The sequence below is a fragment of the Microcaecilia unicolor genome, chromosome 9, assembly GCF_901765095.1.
Source record: "Microcaecilia unicolor chromosome 9, aMicUni1.1, whole genome shotgun sequence".
Taxonomy (NCBI): domain Eukaryota; kingdom Metazoa; phylum Chordata; class Amphibia; order Gymnophiona; family Siphonopidae; genus Microcaecilia; species Microcaecilia unicolor.
Genome location: NC_044039.1, coordinates 15,400,283 through 15,426,675, shown reverse-complemented (window position 1 = coordinate 15,426,675; position 26,393 = coordinate 15,400,283). Strand labels below are relative to the sequence as shown.

General features: G+C 45.1%; 1 protein-coding gene across 1 annotated transcript in view; it reads left to right on the top strand.

The window, feature by feature from the left end:
• LOC115477963 (putative ankyrin repeat protein RF_0381) overlaps positions 1-26,393 on the top strand; it is a 75,736-nt gene that overhangs the window by 40,205 nt on the left and 9,138 nt on the right. The window contains exons 5-8 of the mRNA XM_030215132.1: positions 5,290-5,409; positions 11,367-11,572; positions 19,207-19,287; positions 21,771-21,848. Coding sequence (XP_030070992.1) covers positions 5,290-5,409; positions 11,367-11,572; positions 19,207-19,287; positions 21,771-21,848 — 485 coding nt within the window. The remainder of the gene's footprint in view (positions 1-5,289; positions 5,410-11,366; positions 11,573-19,206; positions 19,288-21,770; positions 21,849-26,393) is intronic.

The window sequence follows — 26,393 nt, the reverse complement described above, 5'->3', positions numbered from 1 at the left end:
ACCCAACATTCTATTCATGGTTGTTCATGGATTTTTAATTTTTTACAATTAGTAAATGTTCCCAGCTGTAATAACGTTTCCTTCTTGCTCAAACAACCCCCTCTGCAAATGCAGCACCTGTCTTTTTGCTTCTGATGTTTCTCCCCTCCCCATTCTGATTTTATTCTCTTCTCCTACAGTGGGCGAAAGACCTACGGATAATCTGGTTTCATAGTGGTGCATTGTGATGCTTGTTTTGATTGCATAATGTGTAATTATAAAATCGAAAGCAGTCTTGTTTACTTGGGCTATAAAAAAAAGGTCATAGGGAATTTCTCTGTCTCTTTTCTTGTGCTTTTCAGCGTCCCATTAGCTCACACGTAACTCCAATTATTATAAAGACCATCGGAGCTTTCTCTTTCCTTTTTAAGTGGTTCGGCAGTAAAGTATAACCTAATTTGCCTTTTAACTGTCACAGTAAAACCGAGAATGAGCAGCTATTGGTACTGAAATTGATGCTTATTAAAATATTTACATAATTATATCTGTAGATCATCTGGAGGTTTAACAATGAGCAATTTTCTTTCCATTTGTAGTGCACCTGACCTCATTTTCTATTAATGCATTGCTATTTAGGGTAATTACCAAGAGAGGACATCGAACAATTCAAAGATGATAATAAGTTACGGGTTGACTGATTCCCAATGTTCAAAACTTAACTACGTACAGTAAGGTCTCAATTTTCTGACCTAAATGGGACCGACCCGTTGTCGGATAAATGAAAAATCAGATAATATGGAAAACAATGGTAACCCCCAAAGGAGAAGCAAAGGCAGTAAAAGCAGGGTCCTGGCTCACAACAGTGGTAAAAGTAGAATCCTGGGTTCGGAAAATGAAAAGAGAAGCCACTTGACGTCACCCAGGGATCTGTCAGATATGCCAGATGGTCGGATCAGCGAAGGTCAGATAATCAACACTGTAATGTAGACTCAAAATACAAAATGATATTCAGGGCAATTTTATAATATGGTGCCGAGATGGAGGTGCCACAATGGGACATGCTTAGCCATAATTCTATAAAGGCTTTAGGTCATTCCTAAACTATTATAGACTAACTATTGCAGGCTCAATGTGGCTTACATAGTACCGTCAAAGGCGTTTGCCCAGTTGGTGATAACAAATACAAAGTTGTATAGTGATCGTATGAGGTATAAGTGGAGGGTTGGAATGGATGAAGATTGCGTGTTGTCCTGTGCGATCATAGTCATGCTGTGTTGGTAGGTGAAGAGGGTTACGTAGGGTCGTTGGGGTAGGCCTTTTTAAGTTGGCACACCTAAGTGCACCATGCAAAACATGCAACTTGGTAGTACACGCATCACTTGGTGATACTCCTATGGTCCGCCCATATTCTGTCCGCATGTATGCCCCCTTGCTGTTATGCGCTAAGGGTTGGATTCGGTAAACGGCGCTCAAAATTCATCATCGAAAAAAATCAGTGTTGAATGATATTCTACAATTGACATTCTGGGATCAGCACCCTTTCTAGAATAGCATGTAGCGTCGGGATCCACATCCAAATTGTTGCCAATGAATGCCAATGATTGATTGTTAACATCCAATGATTAGTACTAATTTGTTAGCCAATTTATTTGGGCGCACATCTCAGGCAGGGGCGTAGCTACGTGGGGCCACGGAGGCTTGGGCCCCCGTAGATTTGCCCCTAGACCCCCCCTGCCGACGACCCTCTCGACCCCCCTCCCGCCGCCAACTCACCGTCAACCCGCCGTCGCCGTCTGCTACCTTTGCTGGCGGGGGACCCCAACCCCCGCCAGCTGAGGTCCTCTTCTTCCTTCGTTCTGTTTCTGAGTCTGACGTCCTGCACGTACAACGTGCAAGACATCAGACTCAGAAACAGAATGAAGGAAGAAGAGGACCTCGGCTGGCGGGGGTTGGGGGTCAATTGACCTTATTCTATAAAGTGAATGCACAACGTTGCACATTAAGGACTAGGTTTTATATATGGCGTCTGAAAAATCGGCACAAAAAATATTTCCACCTAGGTGTATTCTATAAAGCGTACCTAGATTTAGGCATGATTTATAGAATTACACCTAGCAGTTTTATAGACTACACCTAGCGGCCATGCCTGCGCCTAACTCTAGGCGCGTCCATTTGCAAATACCCGTGCCTAAGGTGCGGAGAAGGTGTATTGTATAACCCTGTGTGCAGATTTTCAGAATGCCCATGGCCCACCCATTCCACGCCCATGGCCACACACCCTTTTTTTGAGGGGGTACTTGGGGGTACTGAGTACCAGCACCTTTTCCATTGTCTGCTAAAATCGACCCATGGACCTCAAGTTTTAATGAAAGAGCTCAGGCTCTACACACCAATTCTGCCTTGTCATAGATTCTGTGACTGGTTGCAGGACGCCTGGCTATTATGGGGTGGGTCCCTCAGTGATCACCCCACCGTTGAAGGGTGGCCTAGCATTTGAGTAACGGCACCTTTTTTTGCTAGAAAAAACACATTGGTCACGCTATAAAGAATCCAGGGGTAAGCGTAAAGTTGGATGCACAAGTTTATAGACCATAGGGAGGTTATGCGTACGTTTCTTTCTCGGAGATAATAGATTGGATTAACCTATAAGCAAACACATGTAATGTCAATTTCTGTACGTAAAATAATGATATTGACATAAAATAATTAAAATAACTGAACAAAAAAATCATAAAAATTGTGGAAAGAAGCCCAAAATGAACTGAGAATGAAATAAAAACATTTGCTGTCCGCATCCCTAATGGGAATTGTTCCAGTTGGCTTGGCCACCACCAACCAGATTCAAAAGACTTTTCACGTGGGCCTGGATACGTTTCCTCTCTCTAATGATCTCTAGAAAGAGCCTTTCTTTAGCAAAGTGGAAGTGCTGAGGTGAGCATTAGCAGTAAATCTAAGAGCTGGAGATCATTCTCCAGCACACTTTAGCATGGGAGTTGGGTTGAAGAGAGGATGGTAGACAGCAAAAGAGCATTAAGAAAAAAAAACACCCAGCATATACGGTGGGGGACTGTGTTGGAACGCAGGCGGTTGTGATGAGTAATTTCATTCAGAACTTTCATAAATAATTCAGTGGCTTTTCTATCCATACATTTGAGTTTAGCCTCTCAAGCAGGATTAATGGTTTTCATACCACAACTGCTTGACTGGTAAGTACCAGTGCAATGCTTAAAGTGCTGTAGTCAGCAAGAGTTTCTTTAGACAAAAATGTCTTGGTAATGAGGCCTAGAGAGCTTAGCATTCTGAAAGTCTGCTTAATCATTTTTAAATGGTGTGGAATTTCTATATATTATTTTAAAGAGTGTGCAGCTATGTAATACATATCTTCAGGGGAGAGGAAGGGATAGTAGATGGCATGGATGGGGAATTATCAATATGAGTTACCATTAAGATGGAATATTTTTATGTTAACTCCAGTTATTTGTAACAAGGTCTCATAGCATAAAATGGGACGTGTGCTAAAAAGCATAAGTTAGAGGGAAGTTACCAACATGGGCTACCATTAAGATGGGTTATTTTACTACAAGTCATGCTAGTTTATATCTCTTTGAATAAAATAGGAACGTTGCTAAAGTAGCCCACATTAGTAACTCCCTCCCCTTAGAGTCTTATTAGTAGCCTACATTGATAACTCCATCCCCTTAGAGTCTTAATGGTAGCCCACATTGGTAACTCCCTCCCCTTAGAGTCTTATTAGTAGCCCACATTGGCATCTCCCTCCCCTTAGAGTCTTAATGGTAGCCTGCATTGATAACTCCCTCCCCTTAGAGTCTTAATGGTAGCCTGCATTGATAACTCCCTCCCCTTAGAGTCTTAATGATAGCCTGCATTGATAACTCCCTCCCCTTAGAATCTTAATGATAGCCTGCATTGATAACTCCCACCCCTTAGAGTCTTAATGATAGCCTGCATTGATAACTCCCTCCCCTTAGAGTCTTAATGGTAGCCCACATTGGCATCTCTCTCCCCTTAGAGTCTTATTAGTAGCCCACATTGGTAACTCCCTCCCCTTAGAGTCTTAATGGTAGCCCACATTGGTAACTCCCTCCCCTTAGAGTCTTAATGGTAGCCCACATTGGTAGCTCCCTCCCCTTAGAGTTTTAATGGTAGCCCACATTGGTAACTTCAAGGTCAATACATTAATCTATAAGATCATCCACGGTGAATCTCCGAGCTATATGTTTTATCTGATTGACCTTCCCACCAGAAACATGTCTGAAACTTCACGCACTTACCTCAATCTGCATTATCCCAATTGTAAAGGACTCAGATATAAAACCTATTTTGGATCCAATTTCTCCTTCTTAGGTAGCCAACTCTGGAATGCCCTCCCAAGACCTATCAGATCAATCAGTGGCTATCTACCCTTCCGGAAATCTATAAAAACCCATCTGTTCAAGCAAGCCTATCCTAATGACCCAAACTAATTCTAGGAATCCTACTACCCATCACATATCTAAGAGACAACGACAATGACCTTGACTATCTTTCCAACCAAAATTCCATTTGCTTCTTGTACCCACCCCCCTCCTGCCTCTTCCACCCTGTCTTCCACCTCTTCCACTCCTTCACCCCTGTCCTTCTCCACCTACCTATCATTTTTGTTATTCTGTTATATTAACTTTTATTATCTTATCAAAACCCTGTGATCCCTATTACTATGTATCTACCATACATAAACCTCATTCTACCACAATATCACCTTGTATTTGTTCATACCGGAACCGGCTAATGACGTTTTCGGTACTATGTAAGCCACAATGAGCCTGCAAAAAGGTGTGAAAATGTGGGATACAAATGTAACAAATAAATAAACACATCTTCCAGTGCTGCTCTTCTGCCGATTGCCTGCCCCTGCGGCAGCTATTTCTCTCAGGGCATGCTTGGTTTTAAAACCGAGCATGCGCCCTGACAGGAAAAGCAGCTGCTCAGCTGGGCAGAAGAGCAGCGCTGGAGTTGCTCCTCCGGGTCCTCCCTAGCCTCCAAGGGGGGGGGGCCCGGCTATGGCGCTGGAGTTTTCTCTCTCCTGCTCCTGTCGGGACGCAATCACTCGGGTCCCTGCAGGAGCAGGAGAGAGAGAGAGAGAGAGACCCCTGTGCCAGGCCCCTCTTGGAGGCCCGGGGAATTTTACCTCCCCCTGCCCTCCCTGTCGGCGGCCCTGTTGAAAGCCAATCAAAAAATGTATTTAAGTTAGTCCAATAAAAAAGGGTATCATCTTATTTTCTTTTCTCTGTTTTATTTTATTCCTCCTAGCTGTTGCTGAGTTATGGTGCTGATGTAAACCGGGTAGATGAAGATGGCAATACAGCCCTTCACATGCTTAGCTACGGGGAGCCAGGACAGAAGGTTCAGTTGGATTGCTTGCAGTTTTTGGTAAGAAGTCGTTGCATTAGAATTATTAGATTACTAGTAAAAAAAAAGTCCCTTTTCTGACACAAATGAAACGGGTGCTAGCAAGGTTTTCCTCGGAGTGTGTATGTTTGAGAGGGTGTATGTGAGAGTGACTGTGTGTGAGAGAGAGAGTGAATGTGCAAGTGTGTGTGTGTGTGAGAGAGAGAGTGAGTCTGGGTGCGAGTGTGTCTGTGAGAGAGAGAGAGAGAGAGAGTGTGTGTGTGAGAATGAGAGTGTGTGCAAGTGCGTATGTGAGACACAGTGTATGAGAGAGAGAGAGTGTGTTTCACACAGATACAGTATGTGCGAGAGAGAGAGAGTGTGTGTGAGACACAGACTCTCTGTGAGACTGAGTGTATGAGACCAAAAGAGTGTGTGAGTGACTGTGTGACACATAGAGTGAATGTGATACAGTGTGAGACAGAGTGTGTGAGAATGAGAAAGACATTGACTGTGAGAGAGAGAGAGAGAGAGTGTGAGAGAGAGAGTGTGTGTGACAGAGATACCTCCCCCCCCCTCTGGTGTCAGGTCCCCCTCCCCTCCTCTCTCTGGTGTCTGAGTGTTACTGTGCAGGACGCTGAGCTCTGGCTGTGCTTCAAGGAACTGACCAATCCTATTTAATAGAATGCACCTCCAACATTCTGAAGCCGAGAAACCTCGTGTGGTTGGTCACTTCTGCTTGTGACGAACCCGGAAGTACGTGATGTCAATTCAGGAGATGGATACAGAGAGCAGGAATGCCTCAGCCATGCAGTCAACTTCAGAATGTTGGAGGTGTGTTTTATTATATAGGATTAGAATAGCCATTAACACAATGGTTCTCGAACTTTAGAGATCATGACACCAGAAGAGGGGTTACAAAGTTTACATTTGGAGTCACAACACATCTGCACCAAAATAAAAAGTTGTGACAGTGACATAATGGGTGTGTGCATGGCCATAGGACGTTGTACCTCAGCCTACATGGGTTCAGTGAGAGGCACAGGGTGGCAGCAGCGTCTTCAGCTTGGAAAAGAGATGGCTAAGGGGGGGGGGGGTCTATAAAATCCTGAGTGGTGTAGAACAGGCATAAATGAATCAATATTTCACTCTTTCAGAAAGTACAAAGACCAGGGGACACTCAATGAATTTACATGGAAATACTTTTAAAACAAATAGGAGGAAATATTTTTTCACTCAAAAAATAGTTAAGCTCTGGAACTCGCTGCCAGAGGATGTGGTAACAGCGGTTAACGTGTCTGGGTTTAAAAAAGGTTTAAGAACATAAGACTAGTCATACTGGGTCCGGCCAGTGGTCCATCTAGCCCAGTATTTTGCTTCCAACTTTGGCCAATCCAGGTCACAAGTTTGGACAAGTTTCCGGAGGAAAAGTCTGTTATTGAGATGGACATGGGGGGAAGCCACTGCTTGTTCTGGGATTGGTAGCATGGAATGTTGCTACTCTTTAGGGTTCTACAATCTTGCTACTCTTTGAGATTCTTCATGGAATCCTGCTATTTGTTATGATTCCGGAATCTTGTTATTGTTTGGGATTCTGGAATGTTGCCACAATTTGGGTTTCTGCCAGGTACTTGGGACCTGGCTTGGCCACTGTTGGAAGAAGGATATTGGGCTAGATGGACCATTGGTCTGACCCAGTATGGCTATTCTTATGTTCTTACTACAACTTACAGTAGTCTACATGGCTCAAAGAGCGGGTGGAGACTGTCCTGGAACACAGGAAGAGAAGGAAGGAAGCCTGGCGTGGGCTGGGATTGCTTGAATTTTTAGACTGCACTGAAGTGAAGTTTGGGAAGCCCTCCACTAACAGTTTTTGCATCTTAGCAATACAAGTTTTAGGCTCAACTTGCCTTCTTTCAGTGACACATGAAAATTGGATATTCAGAAAATTGTCTGTGATTTCTGTAAACGTCAGACCTTTGTGTATGGCTAAATCAATGCACATGTGCGCAATCAGAACCGCTTGTTAAGGAAAAGAAGCTGAACACATTTTGTCAATAAACCCCAAATTAGCACATCGATTTTAGCTTTATTGACCATTAAAATGAATGTGCCCCTCCTCAAACACAGCCCTAAAGAGGAGCAGGAGCTAAACTCATTTTGAGAGGTTTATAAGATTGAAATCAAGACTCAGGGATCTGATTTATGACTCTTTTTTTTTCTATAGACAAAATATGGAGTAAAAAGGCTTAAAAAATCAGACCGTTGGTCTTTTTCTCGCTGTTGAATTATTTTTTGCATTTTTAGCTTTCTGTTTTGCTTGTTTTAGGAACTTTCATCAATTTATAAAGTTTTAACTTGTAGCTAATTCTTATCCTCTAGTGAATATGTGACATGTTTTCTGACAGTCATAACTTGCTTTAACATAAAGCTGTATGATAAACATGTTGGCCAGTTTATGATATTATGAGGGCCTTTTACAAAGGCAAGCCAAAATGTGGCCTGCAGCAGCGTGGGTGCATGTATTGGCCGCGTGCTGGGCCATTTCTCCACTGTGTCTGGAAAAATGGAGTCTTTTGGGGGTCGGGAAATTGATGTGCAGCAAAATTAAACCCAGTACACATCTATTTATAGCCTGAGCCGTTAACACCACCTATTGACTTAGCGGTAAGGGCTCATGCATTACCCGCATGGTAACTGTCCAAAACGTACCGACTGTCGATTACCACCGGTAACGCCCCAGCGGTAGAAAATAGAAAATTATTTTCTACCACGGGTTTTTGGCGTGCGCCAGATTCAGAATTACCGCCAGGTGCGCATGCTAGCTGGGCAGTAAATCTGATTTGACATGCGCTGCACGTGCAATAGGGACTTATGCGCCTTTCTAAAAGGGCCCCTATGAGCGACATTTTAGAAAGGACGTCCAAGTCAGAACATCACAAATGGACATCCATCTCATGTGTATTTTAGAACAGGTTACAGCCTGTTCTAAAATGCATGTGAGATGGGCATCCATTTTACCAACTGAAACTTCCATAAGTACATAAGTGTTGCCACACTGGGGCAGACCAAAGGTCCATCAAGCCCAGCATCCTGTTTCAAACAGTGGCCAATCCAGGTCACAAATACCTGACAGAAACTCAAATAGTAGCCAACGTTCCATGTAGAACCCCAAAGAGTAGCAAGATTCTAGAATTCTAAAGAATAACAAGATTCCATGCAGAATTTCAAGGTGTAGCAACATTCCATGAAGAACCCCAAAGAGTAGCAAGATTCCATTTAGAATCCCAAGTACATAAGTGTTGTCACACTGGGACAGACCAAAGGTCCATCAAGCCCAGCATCCTGTTTCCAACAGTGGCCAATTCAGGTCACAAATACCTGACAGAAACTCAAATAGTAGCAACGTTCCATGTAGAACCCCAAAGAGTAGCAAGATTCTAGAATTCTAAAGAATAACAAGATTCCATGCAGAATTTCAAAGTATAGCAACATTCCTTGAAGAACCCCAAAGAGTAGCAAGATTCCATTTAGAATCCCAAGTACATAAGTGTTGCCACACTGCGACAGACCAAAGGTCCATCAAGCCCAGCATCCTGTTTCCAACAGTGGCCAATCCAGGTCACAAATACCTGGCAAGATCCCCCAAAGTACAAAACATTTTATGCTGCTTATCCAAGAAATAGGCAGTGGATTTTCCCCAAGTCAATTTAATAATGGTCTATGCACTTTTCCTTTAGGAAGCCATCCAGACCTTTTTTTTAAACCCCGCTAAGCTAACCGCCTTTACCACATTCTCTGGCAATGAATTCCAGAGTTTAATTACACGTTGAGGGAAGAAACAATTTCTCCGATTTGTTTTAAATTTACTACATTGTAGCTTCATCGCATGCCCCCTAGTCCTAGTATTTTTGGAAAGCGTAAACAGACGCTTCACGTCTACCCGTTCAACTCCACTCATTATTTTATAGACCTCTATCATATCTCCCCTCAGCTGTCTTTACTCCAAGCTGAAGAGCACTAGCCACTTCAGCCTTTCCTCATAGGGAAGTCGTCCCATCCCCTTTATCCTTTTTGTCACCTTTCTCTGTACCTTTTCTAATTCCATTATATCTTTTTTGAGATGCGGTGACCAGAATTGAACACAATATGAACAGAGAAAACAAGGAACATGGACTTCTGTGTGGCAGAATAGGAACATTATATTATAAAACTAGTAAAAAAAAAAAAAAGCCCGTTTCTCATTGAAATTAAATGGGCACTAGCAAGGTAATGATCTTTTGCCATTAATGATTCTTCTCCCCTTCTGTTCTCTGCACTTGCCTCCTCCTTTGATGTCTGTACCTTGGAGTTAATTTTCAGAGAGTGGAAGCGAGAGATACACGTGAAGGGGCATAATCGAATGGCGGCGGCCATCTATATGGCCAGCGCCGCAAAGAGCAGTCCCGAACCGTATTATCGAAAAAGATGGCCGGCCATCTTTAGTTTCGATAATACGGTTGAGGCTGGCCAAATGTCAGAGATGGCCGGCGTTGATTTTCGCCGATAATGGAAACCGATGCCGGCCAACTCAAACCCGGCCAAATCCAAGGCATTTGGTCATGGTAGGGGCCAGCATTTGTAGTGCTCTGTCCGTACCTCAGAGTTCAACTTTCTTGAAAGTCAGAGTCCTGTCAGGATTGTTGTGTGCTTCCCGCCACCGTGGTCCTCTGTTCTCTGGTCGTGGCGTTACTATGCAGCCTTCCCTTCCCTCCGAGGGCGGGGCAGTGAGAGCGAGTGTGATTGACTGTGGTTGGTCTCTTCGCCTTCTGATGTCGCGTTACCATGCAGCCTTCCCTGCCCTCGGAGAGCGGGGCACTGACAGTGATTGCCTGTGGTTGGTCCCTTCTCCTTCTGATGTCGCGTTTCTTTCCCTGGCAACTATACAGAGTTCCCTCGAGGGCGGGGCAGGGCTCGGGAGTGCGATTACGAACCCTACGAACACTACACGGCTTCACTGCCACGGAGTCAGCTTCAGAACGTTGGAGGTGCGAATTATTACATTAGATGTTATATTATAAAATGTCCAGCCTTTAGATTCCTGCCCTCAGCAGCTTGTTCTAACCATTAGACTCCTTCACCTGGATGTCTGCGTGGCCATTTTATAATATAGATGTTCCTATTCTGCCACACAGAAGTCCATGTTCCTTGTTTTCTCTGTTCATAATGTGGATGCCTGACCATGTCCTGCAGTACGCCACGCCAGTTTAAGCTGCCTTAGGCGCACATCAGCGAATAATACAGCTTAGTTAAAGAACCCCTTCATTAATAGACTGTTTGGAAATGTGTGATTTTTTAGAAGTATACGGTATAGTTTTATGTGGCATCGCTTGTGTTTTTATTATAATCAATTAGTCAACAGATGTTTTTCCGTCATAATGTCCACGCTCTCACATAGACACATCCAGAAAATCATGTACATAGAAAGCTCCAGGTTAACCTCCATACGGATGTATTTCATGTCCAAAAATTAAGTACGAGTGTACTTCATTTTTCTTTACATTTTGGGGGCGGGTTAGCATTGTTATTTTGACCTCCAAAATCCTGGGAAGCAGCAGATTTGGATGCATGTACAGCACAGTCTCGATTACCCGACCTTCGCTGATCCGACTATCCGGCATATCCAACAGATCCCCAGTGACATCACGCGGTTTCGGTTTCTCTTTTATGATCCGGGACCCTGCTTTTACCATATTATCCAACTTTTCATTTATCCAGCAACAGGGTTGGTCGCATTTAGGTCGGATAATCGAGACTTTACCGTACATTTCTTTTCACTTCCAAAATTTAAAATCTAAGCTCTGTTACCTAAATCTACATAAAAGATGGATGGAAAATTCCGATTGCCCAATCCATCATCTTTTTTGTGGTTCATTCTATGCTAGACCCTGATCTTTGCAAAGCATCTTTCCAAGATCATCATTATGCTGTTGAATTTCTTTTTTTTTGTTCTTTTGCAGATGTCTTGCAAGGCTTCGACAATACGGAACAAGAAGGATTTGCTGCCAATTCATTGTGCTGCGATCCAAGGCAGAACTTCTGTCATTCAGCTGTTGCTGGAGGGTGATGAACAATCTAGAAGAGACGTAGAGGAAAGCTTCCTTAAACAGACACCAAGTCTCCTTTATTTGGCAGCTGCAAATGGTCACTTGGAATGCGCCAAATGGTAAAGGATTTTTTTCTTCTATATTTTATTGTATACTAGTATAAAAGGCCCATTTCAGTAGGCAATGAAACAAGCGCTAGCAAGGTAATCCCCCCCCCCCCCCCGCAGTATCCTTTCTGTCTCCCCTGCCCCCCCTGCAACCACCCATCTGGTCTCAGGACCCCCTCCCCACCAACCCTCCTCTCCCCCTGCAGCTACCCATGTCCAGCGACCCTCCTCTCCCCCTGCCCCCCCTGCAGCCACCCATGTCCAACGACCGTCCTCTCCTTTCCCCTTGCCCCCCCTATAGCCACCCATGTCCAGCGACCCTCCTCTCCCCCTGCCCCCCCTGCAGCGTCCCTTCTGTCTCCCCTGCCCTCCCCTGCAGCCACCCATCTGGTCTCAGGACCCCCTCCCCACCTCCCTCTTCCCTGCCTCCCCTGCAGCCACCCATGTCCAGCAACCCTCCTCTCCCCCCGCCCCCCCTGCAGCGTCCCTTCTCTCCCCTGCCCTCCCCTGCAGCCACCCATCTGGTCTCAGGACCCCCTCCCCACCTCCCTCTTCTCTGCCCCCCCCTGCAGCCATCCATGTCCAGCGACCCTCCTCTCCCCCTGCAGCCACCCATGTCCAGCGACCCTCCCCTCCCCCCTCGGCGCATCACCCAAACCCCTACCCCCCCAGCGCATCACCCAGCCCCTACCCCCCCCCCTCTGGCACATCAACCCCCTCGCCACCCGCAGCCGCCAATACTAACGCTGTCTGGCCGCTGCTGTGTCTCCTGTTGAGCAGAAGCGGCCGGTACAAAAAGAAAAAAGCCAAAAAAAGATTTTAAACCTGAAACACGGCTCCATAGACAGCCATCTGGCATTGGCTGTCATCTCTGCAGCCGCTCGTCCTCTCCCCTCTGATGTCGCTGCACTCCTTCGGGGTCTTCCTGCAGGGGCAGTAACGTGGAGGGGAGAGGAGGAGCGGCTGCAGTGACGACAGCCAATGCCAGATGGCTGTCTACGGAGCCGCGTTTCAGGTTAAAAATCTTTTTTTGGCTTTTTTCTTTTTGTACCGGCTCTTAGTGGGCTCTTAGTGCTCTTAAGATGAAGCTAACTCTGGGAAGGTGCATAGAGGGGGCACGGAGAGAGTGAAGGAAGCTGAAAAGGGATGACCGCTACCTTCTAGAAGTTCGCCATTAGGCCGGGTAACAAATGAAGCCATAGGAAGGTGTACTTTAGTGGGTCTTCCGTAGTAGGGTTTGTTTTCTTTGTATTGCTGAGAACCCAGGGGGAATGAATACTGGGGGAGGGGCATGGAACCTATAGATGAAGTTCTATGATTAGCCTGTTCATTGTTGAAGGAGTAAAAGTAAAACCTTAGATATTGTAATTATCCTCCTGAGTGAAAAGGGGGGGGGGGAGGAGTTTGGAGCATTCAATAAATGAAATAATTAATAGCACGTGTGTAGTCCAGAGCCTGATGCTTGGTAAAAGGGAAAGGAGCCCCTAGGAGGCTTGTGCTGAAGAGGGGGAAGGGAGGGCCTGCTACTTGGGAGAAGAGGGCCAGGTAGACAGAGCACCCTCTTTTTAGGCCATACTATTTTTGAACTGTGCTAGTTCCCAGAGGCAAACTCTGTTCAGGCGGGTGTCTGAGTGTGGGCTGGCTAGAGAAAAAAGTGTTCGTGCAAGCGTGTGGTGGGGAGTCTGGAGATTGACTGCCATCGTGTCCATGTGCCCCCCGACACAATCAATAAGGTCCTCTTGTGTGTGGGCAGGAGGGCTTGTGCTGGTGGGGCTTGGGGACCCCCACCAGCCAAGCACCTCAATTTTGGGTGGGCCTGGGTCGTTTGCCGTGCCCCTGCCAAGATGATGCCTGGGGTGATCCGGCCCCCCTGCCCTTGCTTACTACGCCACTGCCCCTGAGTGCCATTGTCGCCATCCCCCTCCGTCCACCACTGGGCTGGGCCCCCCTGAATTCACATCATAGCGCCTCACCTCGACCCGCGTGAAAGAAGCGCAGGAGCGGCAGTCTGCAGATCGCCTCCCTTCGGGCCTTCCCTCCCTGTGTCCCGCCCTCGCTCAAGTTACGTCAGACGAGGGCGGGACACAGGGAGGGAAGGCCCGAAGGGAGGCGATCCGCAGACTGCCGCTACTGTGCTTCTTTCACACGGAGCGAGGTCGAGGTGAGGTGCTATGATTTGAATTCAGGGGGGCCCGGCCCGGTGGTGGACGGAAGGGGGGCGGGTGGAGGGTACGGTGGCGCCGGGCCCCCCTTGGAGGCCCGGGGAATTTTGTCCCCCCTGCTCCCCCTCTTGGCGGCTCTGGTCACGGGAGGTGCATCACACTTAACTGACTTGGTTTTCACCGCCCCAGTATACCTGGAATTTCAGTGCTGGAGCCTGGACATTGGCCAGCACTGAATTTCAGGGGATAACACAGGTGACAGTCAGCACTTTTTGCAATTTTTATCCCCCAGAGAGTGAGAAGTAGACAATGTTTTCAGACAGGGAAGGGACAATAAGCATTACCAGTGTAGTTCTTACTTCGGCCTATTCTTATGCAATGGTTTACCATGATGTTTATTTGATTGAACATGATCTTGGGCAGGATGACTGTAAAAGCATTTTATAAATTGATAAATTAAATTATCGATGGAATCAATACAGAACATAAGGCCTTGTGCGCATTTTTTTCAGCAGAAGCTGGAATATTATTTTCATCAGATATTTCTGTTGATCATAAGATATGTATTACGCGCAGATCTTCAGAAGGCTGCACGTTCCCATGAGTAATCTCTGGATATCCCATAGTTTCTAATTGGCACCTATACAGGTGATGCATTACTTTCCACAGAGTTGCTTGCATGTTGCTGATGGCTTTTTTCAACAGTTGGCAGATTTTCAGAGGTCTGCACTGCTTGATCAGCTATGGATTTACACTCTGCAGGTCTAAAAAAAAAAATCCATACATTAAATTGATCAGAGAGAACTTAACAGATTCTGTCATTTTCCCCCTACAATTAGACACAAAATTTATTGACCCTCCCTCCCATCTGTCTGGAAAGATTATTTTTTAAATACTGCAGATGATGGTATCATACCTACACCTGGAGAGGGCGCTCTGGCCCAAAGGAGTGCTACCCAAGCCCATCATATAGATCCCATAGCCAGTCAAGATAACAGAATATCCACAGTGAAGATGTGTGAGATGTATTTGAATCAATTGAAGATCCAGTATGGGCTGGATTCACTAAATTGCGTCTAAAATGTAGGCACATCAGAATAACGCGCATAGTACTGCAGTGATACCTCGGTTTTCGTCAATAATCTGTCTGAAAACAATCGGCAAAATCCGAAACCGACAAAAACCGAGGCAATTATTTCCATATGAATCAATGAGCAGGAGAATTTGTGGGTCGCCCTTTGTTTTCGCAAAATTAGCAGCGAGGTCGCGTGGGCACGCCGATGAAATCTGAGGCAAATTTTTCACGGAAAAAAATCGACGAAAACCGACAATAACGAAAGCCAACAAAAACCGAGGTATTACTGTATTCTATAAACTCTCCAGTCGGTTCAAAACTCTGCTGCCCGTCTCATCTTCCGCCAGGGTCGCTTTACTCTTACTACCCCTCTACTCAAGTCGCTTCACTGGCTCCCTATCCGTTTTCGCATCCTGTTCAAACTTCTTCTACTAACCTATAAATGTACTCACTCTGCTGCTCCCCAGTATCTCTCCACACTCGTCCTTCCCTACACCCCTTCCCGTGCACTCCGCTCCATGGATAAATCCTTCTTATCTGTTCCCTTCTCCACTACTGCCAACTCCAGACTTTGCGCCTTCTGTCTCGCTGCACCCTACGCCTGGAATAAACTTCCTGAGCCCCTACGTCTTGCCCCATCCTTGGCCACCTTTAAATCTAGACTGAAAGCCCATCTCTTTAACATTGCTTTTGACTCGTAACCGCTTGTAACCACTCGCCTCCACCTACCCTCCTCTCTTCCTTCCCGTCCACATTAATTGATTTGATTTGCTTACTTTATTTATTTTTTGTCTATTAGATTGTAAGCTCTTTGAGCAGGGACTGTCTTTCTTCTATGTTTGTGCAGCGCTGCGTATGCCTTGTAGCGCTATAGAAGTGATAAATAGTAGTAGTAGTAGTCTCTTGTAACCAGAGCTAATATTGTGATGTCATAATGCCTCAGGCCACCAATAAGAGCCAACCTCATCAGTGATGTCACAATGGCTTGATTATCCTATACTTGGCTCACTTTTATTACATAGCTCTTTGAGCAGGGACTGTCTTTCTTCTATGTTTGTGCAGAGCTGCGTACGCCTTGTAGCGCTATAGAAATGCTAAATAGTAGTAGTAAACTATGTTTGCAATAAGATGCAGTTTATAAAATAGTGCATATGCTAGAGGAATGCACGTATATTTAGGCGTGGTCACATACGCCACTGAAAACCTGGTGTAAGTACCTTCATCTAAATGTATGCATGTTTCCCCAAATTCTATAACAATGTGCGTAAATTTAAGTACATAAGTATTGCCATACTGGGAAAGACCAAAGGTCCATTGAGCCCAGCATCCTGTTTCCAACAGTGGCCAATCCAGGTCACAAATACCCGGCAAGATCCCAAAAATGTACAAAACATTTTATACTGCTTATCCCAGAAATAGTGGATTTTCCCCAAGTCCATTTAATAACGGTCTATGGACTTTTCCTTTAGGAAGCTGTCCAAACCTTTTTTAAACTCCGCTAAGCTAACTGCCTTTACCACATTCTCTGGCAACGAATTCCAGAGTTTAATTACACGTTGAGTGAAGAAAATATTTCTCCGATTTGTTTTAAATTTACTACATTGTAGCTTCATCACAGTTTGGGCAGTTTGGAGTTTCTTAATAACTTGTTCTTTGCATCCGGGGTATATTGCATTGCAGTAGTCTAGGTGACGTAGCACCAATGATTGTACCAAACTTCGGAATATTTCCCTCGGGAAGAAAGGTTTTACTCGTTTGAGTTTCCACATTGAGTGGAACATTTTCTTTGTTGTTATTTTTCGCTTGGCTTTCTAGCTTGAGGTTTCGGTCTATTGTGACTCCGAGAATTTTCAGGCTGTCTGAGACAGGAAGAGTGTATTCTGGGGTGTTTATGGTGGTGAGTTTGTTTGTGTTGTATTGTGATGAGAGGATGAGACATTGTGTTTTTTCTGCGTTGAGTTAAGAGAATAACAAGCCAATTAGCACCAAACATTGGCTTTTTAACAAGCAATTATTGGCACTAATTATATTTAATTGGGTGTTACACGTGTAAAGTTAGGCGTGGGATCCGCACCAAAATTTTACGCGTGGCCCAGAAAAGGGAGCTTGGAAAGAGGACACTTATGGGTGTTTTGGGGAGGAACGGGAGTGTGGCTGTGAGTTATGCACGTAATTACAGAGTAACGGTGCTCCGTGCATAAATTTCGGCACAGGCATTTGCACCATGTTTTCATTGGTGCAAATGGTCGCACTTAAATCGACGTGTGGCCATAACACTTAAGCGTTATTCTGTAAACCGCATGGAACTTTAGGCACGGCTTATAGAATAACACTTAAGCGGGGGGTTTTTCAGTGCTGATTTTATAGGTGCCATTTACTGAATCTACCACTATAGCACTTATATACATCCCTATAGAATAGCATTTAGGGCTCTTTCATGTACAAGTGCTAATTTCCTCCCTACTTGTGCATTGCCAAGGGCACATAAGTACAGGCGCACAGTTATGAAATTTCCCTTCGTGAGACAGTCCAGCAGGGATAGTGATATGGCAACAGAGAGGGAGGGGCACTTGGTAGGGCATAGATGCAGAGTGTCTCTTATGGAATTATTTTCAATCCATTTGTGTGGTGTGTGTTTGTGTGTGTGCGTGTGTGCGTGCACACTCTTTGTTTATTTGTGTCTGTTTTTTTGTTTATAGGTGTGTGTGTGTGTGTGTGTGTGTGTGCGTGTTTTGTATGAGTGTATATGTGTATGTTTTGTTTTTGCATGTCTTGTTTGTGCGTGTTTACGTCTGGATGAGTGTCTATAGGTGTATCTGTGTCTATGTGTCTGTTTGAGTCAGTGTTTGTGGGTTTTTCTTTGGGTGTATATTTGTATGTGGGTGTCTGTTAGCATCTGTGTATGTGTGATGGAAAGTATAGAAGAGAAGAAAGGCAATTTGAAAGGAGCAATTCCCTAACTGCTGTGTTCCAGGGTATCAAAGTTTCTATGGAACTACTTCTCCCATAGAAATGCATTGGGCTATTTCTTCTTTTAGGGGGGAGGGGGAGTTATTTTATTAGGATCGCTAGTTTGATTTGGCCCAACTTCAAATTCAGTGTGCCTCCTCTTAGTTTTTATCCAGCACACCAAACTGGATCCCATTTGTTCAGTTTTTGGAGAGTTATTTTCCCCTCAGACTTCCCCAGCTGTAAAGGACTAAAATACAAGCTTATAGACTCCACCACCTTCTCTTACATGAGCACGCAGATGTGGAATGCATTACCTACAGCCCTGAAAACTACTGTCGAAATAACGAACTTTCGCAAATCTCTGAAGACACATCTCTTCAACAAGGCCTACAAAGAGAAACCATAACCTACAAACTACCTCACGAATCCACCCATCTATGACAGTCCACCTTCTATACTCCCTAAAACCTTCGTTATCTCTTCCCTTACTTAACCCCTAGTTAACCTTTGTATACTACCAACTGTATCTGATATCCTATACAGGGCCACCGAAAGCCGGAGCTGGGCCCGGGACAAGGCTGCCCCCGGGCCCCCCCCCCCACCCGAGATCGCCGGGCCCCGCCCACCTGAGGTCGCCGCCCACCCGAGATCCCCGGGACCCCCTGCCACCCACCCACCCGAGATTGCCGGGCCCCCCTCCACCCGCTATCGAGCCGGGCCCTCGGAACTAACCTTAAGCCTCCTTTCACTTCGCAGCAAGCAGCGGCAGGGCAGACCTCTCCTCCTTCCTTCCGTGCCCCGCCCTCGCGGACGTTACGTCAGGCGAGGGCGGGACATGGAAGGAAGGAGTGGCCTGACCTGCTGCTGCTTGCTGCGAAGTGAAAGGAAGCTTAAGGTTAGTTCTAGGAGTGACGGAGGGCGGGCCAGGCGGCGGCAGCGCCAGGCCCCCCTGGAGGCTCGGGCCCCGGGACTTTTGTCCCCCCTGTCCCCCCTCTCGGCGGCCCTGATCCTATAACGACTATGCCATAACAAAACTCTGTAAGTCACATTGAGCCTGCAAATAGGTGGGAAAATGTGGGATACAAATGCAATAAAATAAATAAATACAGACATTCTCAACTTCTTATGCATAATTTCTTTCCAACATCTGTTGGGTTGGAAAGAATAACAAGGAACATTGTCTTAAAGTGGTTAAACCTCTATGGCTGGCAACCAGGTTATATCCTTAGCAGGGTAGACCAATAACACTGAGTATACTGAATGGGCCAATAGATCTTCATCTACTGTCATCTGCTATGAGTTTTGATTATAACTATTCAATAATTGGACTTGAATAACTAAACTGTTTCACTAAGAAAAGCATCTAGTTTGAAAACCAATGTAAGAAAAATGTTTTAAAAAACACGTAATTAAATGTATGTACAATATTTTGGTTTTCATTTTCTGTTTCCTTATAGGTTGGCTTCAAAATCATTTACTTTTAATCCTGGTGAAGGAGTAGAATTGATGTTTTCCATTCTTTCCGATGAGATCAAAGTGTATGTACATTCCCTGTTGATGATTCATGTTTCTCCTATATTACTTATCTTTTCCTATGCCAACGGCTACACAACTTAACATCTCTGTTACTTGCCTGGAAAGATCCTGAGTGGTGTAGAACAGGTAAAAGTGAATCAGTTTTTCACTCTTTCACAAAGTACAAAGACTAAGGGACACTTACATAAGTACATAAGTACATAAGTAATGCCATACTGGGAAAAGACCAAGGGTCCATCGAGCCCAGCATCCTGTCCACGACAGCGGCCAATCCAGGCCAAGGGCACCTGGCAAGCTTCCCAAACGTACAAACATTCTATACATGTTATTCCTGGAATTTTGGATTTTTCCAAGTCCGTTTAGTAGCAGTTTATGGACTTGTCCTTTAGGAATCCGTCCAACCCCTTTTTAAACTCTGCTAAGCTAACCGCCTTCACCACTTTCTCCGGCAACGAATTCCAGAGTTTAATTACACGTTAGGTGAAGAAAAATTTTCTCCGATTTGTTTTAAATTTACTATACTGTAGTTTCATCGCATGCCCCCTAGTCCTAGTATTTTTGGAAAGCGTGAACAGAAGCTTCACATCCACCTGTTCCACTCCACTCATTATTTTATATACCTCTATCATGTCTCCCCTCAGCCGTCTCTTCTCCAAGCTGTATAGCCCTAGCCTCCTTAGTCTTTCTTCATAGGGAAGTCGTCCCATCCCCGCTATCATTTTAGTCGCCCTTCGCTGCACCTTTTCCAATTCTACTATATCTTTCTTGAGATGCGGCGACCAGAATTGAACACAATACTCAAGGTGCGGTCGCACCATGGAGCGATACAACGGCATTATAACATCCTCACACCTGTTTTCCATACCTTTCCTAATAATACCCAACATTCTATTCGCTTTCTTAGCCGCAGCAGCACATGGAAATACATTTAAAACAAATAGGAGGAAATATTTTTTTCACTCAACAAATAGTTAAGCTCTGGAACTCTTTGCCGGAGGATGTGGTAATAGAGGTTAGCATATCTGGGTTTTAAAAAGGTTTGGACAAGTTCCTGGAGGAAAAATCCATAATCTATTACTGAGATGGACATGGGAGGAGCCATTGCTTGCCCTGGGATTGGTAGGGTGGAATGTAGCTGCTCTTTGAGATTCTACATGGAATGTTGCTACTCTTTGGGATTCCGGAATGGTGTTACTAATTGGGTTTCTGCCAGGTATTTGTGACCTGGATTGGCCACTGTTGGAAGCAGGATACTGGGCTACGTTGACCATTGATGTGACCCAGTGTGGCTATTCTTATGTTCTTATCACCTTTCAGCACCACAAATGTCCCAGGAACTTCCAGTTTTAATTATGTCTTCAAACCATCTATGCCTTTCATTGATGGTCTAGTATTCACAGATCTGTTTGAAGCATGCCATAGTTTCTCATGCCATGATACTGGTGAAATACAAGGGCCCACCTGACATATTACGAGAGGTGATGGACTGAGCTCTTCATCTTTGTTATGGTGAATGACTGACGCTTTGTTGAACTGAGGAGAAAAAAATTCATAGTTTTACATTTTATAACAATGACGTAGCCTACATCTGCAGACTCAGAATTGACTGCATGAGATGAATCAGGAAATTCATTTTCTTTTTGCATACTGTTTTAGGTACAATTTCTATATCTACTAGCAGTTGAGACCGTAAAAACAGGCTGGTATTGGGGTTTTCCTTCCTTCCTTCCCCCTCCCTCCCTCCCTCCCCCCCCTCCCTCCCCCCCCCCCCCCCCGCGAGGTCGCCACCGCTACCGTTCCCCCCCCCCCGGAGTTGCCGCCATCCCTCCACCCGGCCCGGGCCCTCTCTCTCTCCGCTACTAAACTTACACATCCATTCGCCGGAACGCAGCACGCACATCAGCTGAGCTGCCGTCGGCCCTTCCTTCTCTGCCTGTGTCCCGCCCTCCTGTGACGTAACGTCAGCGAGGGCGGGACACAGGCAGGGAAGGAAGGCCGACGGCAGCTCAGCTGATGTGCGTGCTGCGTTCCGGCGAATGGATGTGTAAGTTTAGTAGCAGAGAGAGGGCCCGGGCCGGGTGGGGGTGGGGTGGGGGGGTAACGGTAGCGGCGACCTCGGGTGGGCGGGTGGGGGGGAGCGGTATCAACCTCGGCGGCGCAGTTTCCCTCTCTGTCCCGCCCTCATCATCACGTATTGACGTGGGGGCGGGACAGAGAGGGAAGTCTCTACTGCGCATTTGCGAGTGAGTCGGTCACTCGCCGTTTATATGTTTGATGTCTATCTATACTGGAACTGCTAGCCCAAATTTCTGGCAAAATTGTTTTTACAGAACAGTCAGCGCTAGGGAGTTCAGCTGAGCTATGACCTTTCCCAGCTGTAATGAATCAGCTGATATCACTGTGTAGCATGACATACACCCCACTACTCCTAGATTAACGTTCTCCTTGGAAAACTACTGACAATGAATCTGCTTTTCTGTATCAGGAAGGACAAAATACAGATTCTGGATTTCGTTGCTCACAGCGGCGTGGAACTGAACAGTCTGAGCAAAAATGGTAACAGGTAGATGCTTTCAAATACTGATGGTTACAAACTGAATAAGGATATGCACAGAGCCTGTGCAAGGGTGGTGGCTGCTCGAGTGAATCTTCAACCTTACACCCCCCCCCCCCCCGTCTCAATTAACTTCCAGGGTCCTAGCATTCAGCTCCTGCCCAAAACTCAACAATCATGATCCTCACATACAGGTTAAAGTATGTGCTGATGATTCTATTAAGTGTCAGTGAGTATTAGAGGGATAGCTTTGTACAAGCCATTTATAACCAGGCAGGGGGGTCTCCTGCCTAGTTGAATCTCGTTGATTATTGACCCCTGGATGAATAAGTTATCCATTTACTTTAGGCCTGACAAAAATAATAGGCTGGAAATAATCACTGCTTACATTTAGGGGTGAATTCTATAAATTGTGCATAAAAAAATCATCGTGGAAAATAAATGCTTAAGTTCTATTCTATAAGCTGCACCTAAAGTTAGGCGTGGTTTACAAAATAGTGCATAAGCACAAGGGTCATGCATAAATTTAGGGGGCGTCCATTTGCACCAACAAAAGCATGGTACAAATGACCCCATTACGCGTGGAACCCCCGTATTCAATAATTGCATGTGTAGCTGGAATCCACTCTCATACTCAGCCCTGAAATGCTCATGATCCTCCCACTTCCACACCCTCTTATCTGGGACACATGTAAAATTTAGGCATGGATCACATGCCTAAATTTATGCACACACCTGTTAATTGATTTCAATTAATGCCAATAATTGCTTGTTAAAACAGTGGCGTAGCCACAGGTGGGCCTAGGTGGGCCAGGGCCCACCCACTTTGGACTCAGGCCCACCCAAAATTGTGACACTCTTACTGTGGCTGGTGGGGATCCCCAAACCTTGCCAGCTGAAGATTTCCTCTCCTTGGGTAGCCAGCGCTCTTCCAAATGTCAGCCAGAAGCACTTGCCTTGAGCTGACACTGCAACCAGCCCTTCTCCACATGCTCAGTTTTCGCACATGCCAAAGCACTGTGCACACATGGCCTGCTGGCAACAGCATCAGTTTGAGGCAAGTGCTGCTGGATGCCAATTGGAAGAGTGCTGGCTGCTCGAGGAGGAGGAGGAAATCTTCAGCTGGCAGGGTTCGGGGATCCCCTTCAGCTCAAGTATTTAATATTTGGGGTTTGTGGGCAGGGAGGGGTGGAGAAAGGAGCAACCCAGAGGGGGACTGGGGCAGTGAATTCCATGCCCACCCACCTTGGGCTCAGGCCCACCCAAAATTTGCCATCTGGCTACGCCCCTGTTAAAAAGCCAATTATTGGAACTAATTGGCTCATTATTCAATTAAATTGCATGTGCCCAAATTTATGTGCACAATTTTTGGTCCCTTTTATAGAATTAGGGGGATAGCGAGTAATTCTCAAAAGGTTGCCTAAAAGTAAGGGGCTAAAATGCTATATGGTAAACGCAAATTCTATACTGGCAAATGTAGGCATCCTGAGCTAATCTTTCTACTGGCCTCCCTTCAACCTGTATTGGTGACCCTTCACTCATGATTTGGCATTTCTCCCTTCACTCCCTCCCCCTCCCCCACCCACAGTCCGATATCTCCTTCCCCTCTTTCTCAAGTCTTCCTCCCCACTGTACCGGTGATAAAGGACACCAAAACCCTTCTCTCTTCCCTCCTCCCCGTGCAATCCGGCATCCCCCTCTCTTTCATTCCCCCCCCCCAATCTATCTTCAGACTCCTAGAGGGCACTGGCATTGGCAGCAATTCACACATGCTGGGGACTAGAACCTTCCCTTTCTTGTGGGCCATCTTGCTGGATACAGGAAATTACATCAGGGAGCAGGATGTGGCAGAGATAAGGCCCCAGGTTGAGTGCAGGCAGTGTGTGTGAATCAATGCCACAACCAGCAGCCTCTAGAAGTTGTAAGATAGATCGGGGGAGGAGGTTGAGAGAGAGGGAAGATGCCAGACAGCGCATGGGGGGGGGGGGGGGGGGGGGGAGAGCAGGGGCAGGGAGAGGAGGAGAGTTGCTAGACCAGAATTTTGGTACCCTATATTATTGGTGGGGTGGGGGACTTGAAAGAGAGAGGGAGTGTCTCACCTGTCTATAAGTTGAGCCAGCTCTGCTTTCCTTTGACATAGATGTCTCAAGATTTGTCTCTGAAGTTGGAGGCAGAGGACCCAGGATGTGACATCTCTCTACTAGAGATGGAGACAGAGGAGAACTGAACAGTGATTTTTTAATATTTTCTACTTGTAACTTTTATTAAACTACAGTCTGCTCAAGTATGTAAAGGTTCTTAGCAAACTCTGTTGGATCAGAACAAACCCTGATCTGGATTGCTGAATTTCTGAGAACGAAAGAGAATTGAGTTAGTGATCCTAGAGACCAGTAGCCTCCCAGACCTAGCTTGTTCCCACCCATGAATCCTATATCCCAAGAGACATAGCTCTACAGTGGAAAGGTCTACATCTCCTGGAGTGTGTAACTCTGGTCTTTCCACAGAGTGAACCTATCCAATGGGAGGAGGCAGACCATGGGAGTCCCCATTGGGACTCAGTGAGTGCACAAAACTCTGGGCCTTTAAGTTGATATCAACAAAAATATTGATGTTGGTGCAGCCCGTGTTGATGACCCAAACTCTCAAATGTTTTAATTTTCTCTTATACATTACTTGAAACACCAACCAAATGCATGTGTGTGGTCATTGTCGGCAGTTCAAACCCAAGATCTCTATTCAAAAGAAAGGATTATACTATATCAATAACTCTAAGATATCAGACCATTGAAGACCCAAGAAAGCTTGGGACAAGCACATGGGCTCCCTTAGGAAAAGGAAGAGTTAGTGGTTATGGAGGGTGGGCAGACTGGATGGGCCATTTGGCCTTTATCTGCCATCATGTTTCAATATAAATGTATTAAAATATGCAAAGTAGTTCTTAATAGAATCATATCTTCTGAATAGGGATAGTTTTTCATAGAAGGAACAGTAGAAAGAGGGCAAGGGTGAATTCTGTTTGCTTCCAACTGGACCCATCTAGGGGTGTAGAGATTCATAAGATCATGGAACCAGAACACTGCTTGAGACATTTGAAAAACCTGATGGTAAATCTTAAAATCTGGCAAATGTATGCTCTCCTCCGTCCCTACTAAGTTTCAATTTCTGTAAAGCAATACTTAGAGATTTATTACACCACAGGACTATCTATCTATTTATATAGTGATGGTGAGAAGGGAAGGGGGATCATGTGTAGGATATAATTAAGCTGAGGGTCCAGAACCATTCTGATGGCCTCTACTCTCCCCCAACGGAGAAGGGGTGGAGAGGGCCCAATGTCAAGAGATCAGTCACCACACTCAAGGGTAAGGTGCTCCAGAAAAACCTTTATTTGGACCCAACACGGTTCGTGTTTCGGCTATATCAGCAACAGGGTTTCCTATCTCTCTTTCCCCCTAGTGGCAGCCAATCTACACATCCTGCCAGCTTACACCCATGTCTTCCCCTATTGCAGCTAGGAGTCCAGTCCGGGTTCTTCATCTCACCCCCTGGCTCCTTGCCTGCAATGCCTTCTGGAACTTGTATTTCAGACTGAAACTGCCTTAACCCAACTATCTTAGATGTGACTCTATCACAACAGAAGCAGCAATGGAGGTATGGACTGGAGTTCTAAGTATAAATTGAGAGCTTATATTTGTCATTTCTATAGGTAACTCCTTTTATTGTAGATTAAATAACATGAGAGAAAGGGGTCAACCTTCATCAAAGTTGAAATACCTTTGACATACAATTATATTAATCATTATAGATGCATAAGGGGATATATAAAGAAGACATATCATTTTAATAAACTTAATACCAAATCCAAACCACCTCAGGGTATGGAAAAGATAATCCCATTCTATCCTGTCAAATGCCTTCTCTGCATAAGGCTACTAGAAAAGTATCTGATGTCTGAGCAAAGGACATAATAATAATAACATAATAATAATAAAACTTTATTTATAACCCGTTATATCTTTAAAAGAATATTCCAGAATGAACAGGAATTATCTGTGGGAAGCCATTTTGGTTTCTATGTATTAGAGAAGGGAGAACTGATTTTAATCTAGATTATAGCACTTTAGCAAAAATTATATTTATGGTCATCAATGAAATAAGTCTGTAATTTTCAACCTTATTGTGATCTCTACCTGGTTTAGCCAATACCATTATTTTGGACTCTTAAGAAAGTCCCCAATGTTAAACCTTCTTGTAGCATAGTTTGCTGTGGGGATAAAAGCTTGGGGACAAGTATAGGCCAGAAAAATCTCTACAGTGAAGCCATCATTACCTGGGTCCTTCCCCTTAAGGAGGGACCTCATGGCTTCTTTAATTTCTTCCTCTGATATATCTTATTCCAAATGTTTGTTTTGCTCTTGGGATACTGAAGGAATGTGTGGCATAAATGTTGTAAATGATTTTTCTGAAAAACTAATCCCTGAACTATATAATTTTATTGTATCAGTCCTGAAAATGGCCAACTGTAGCAAAATCTTCTGTAATTATTTGCCCAGT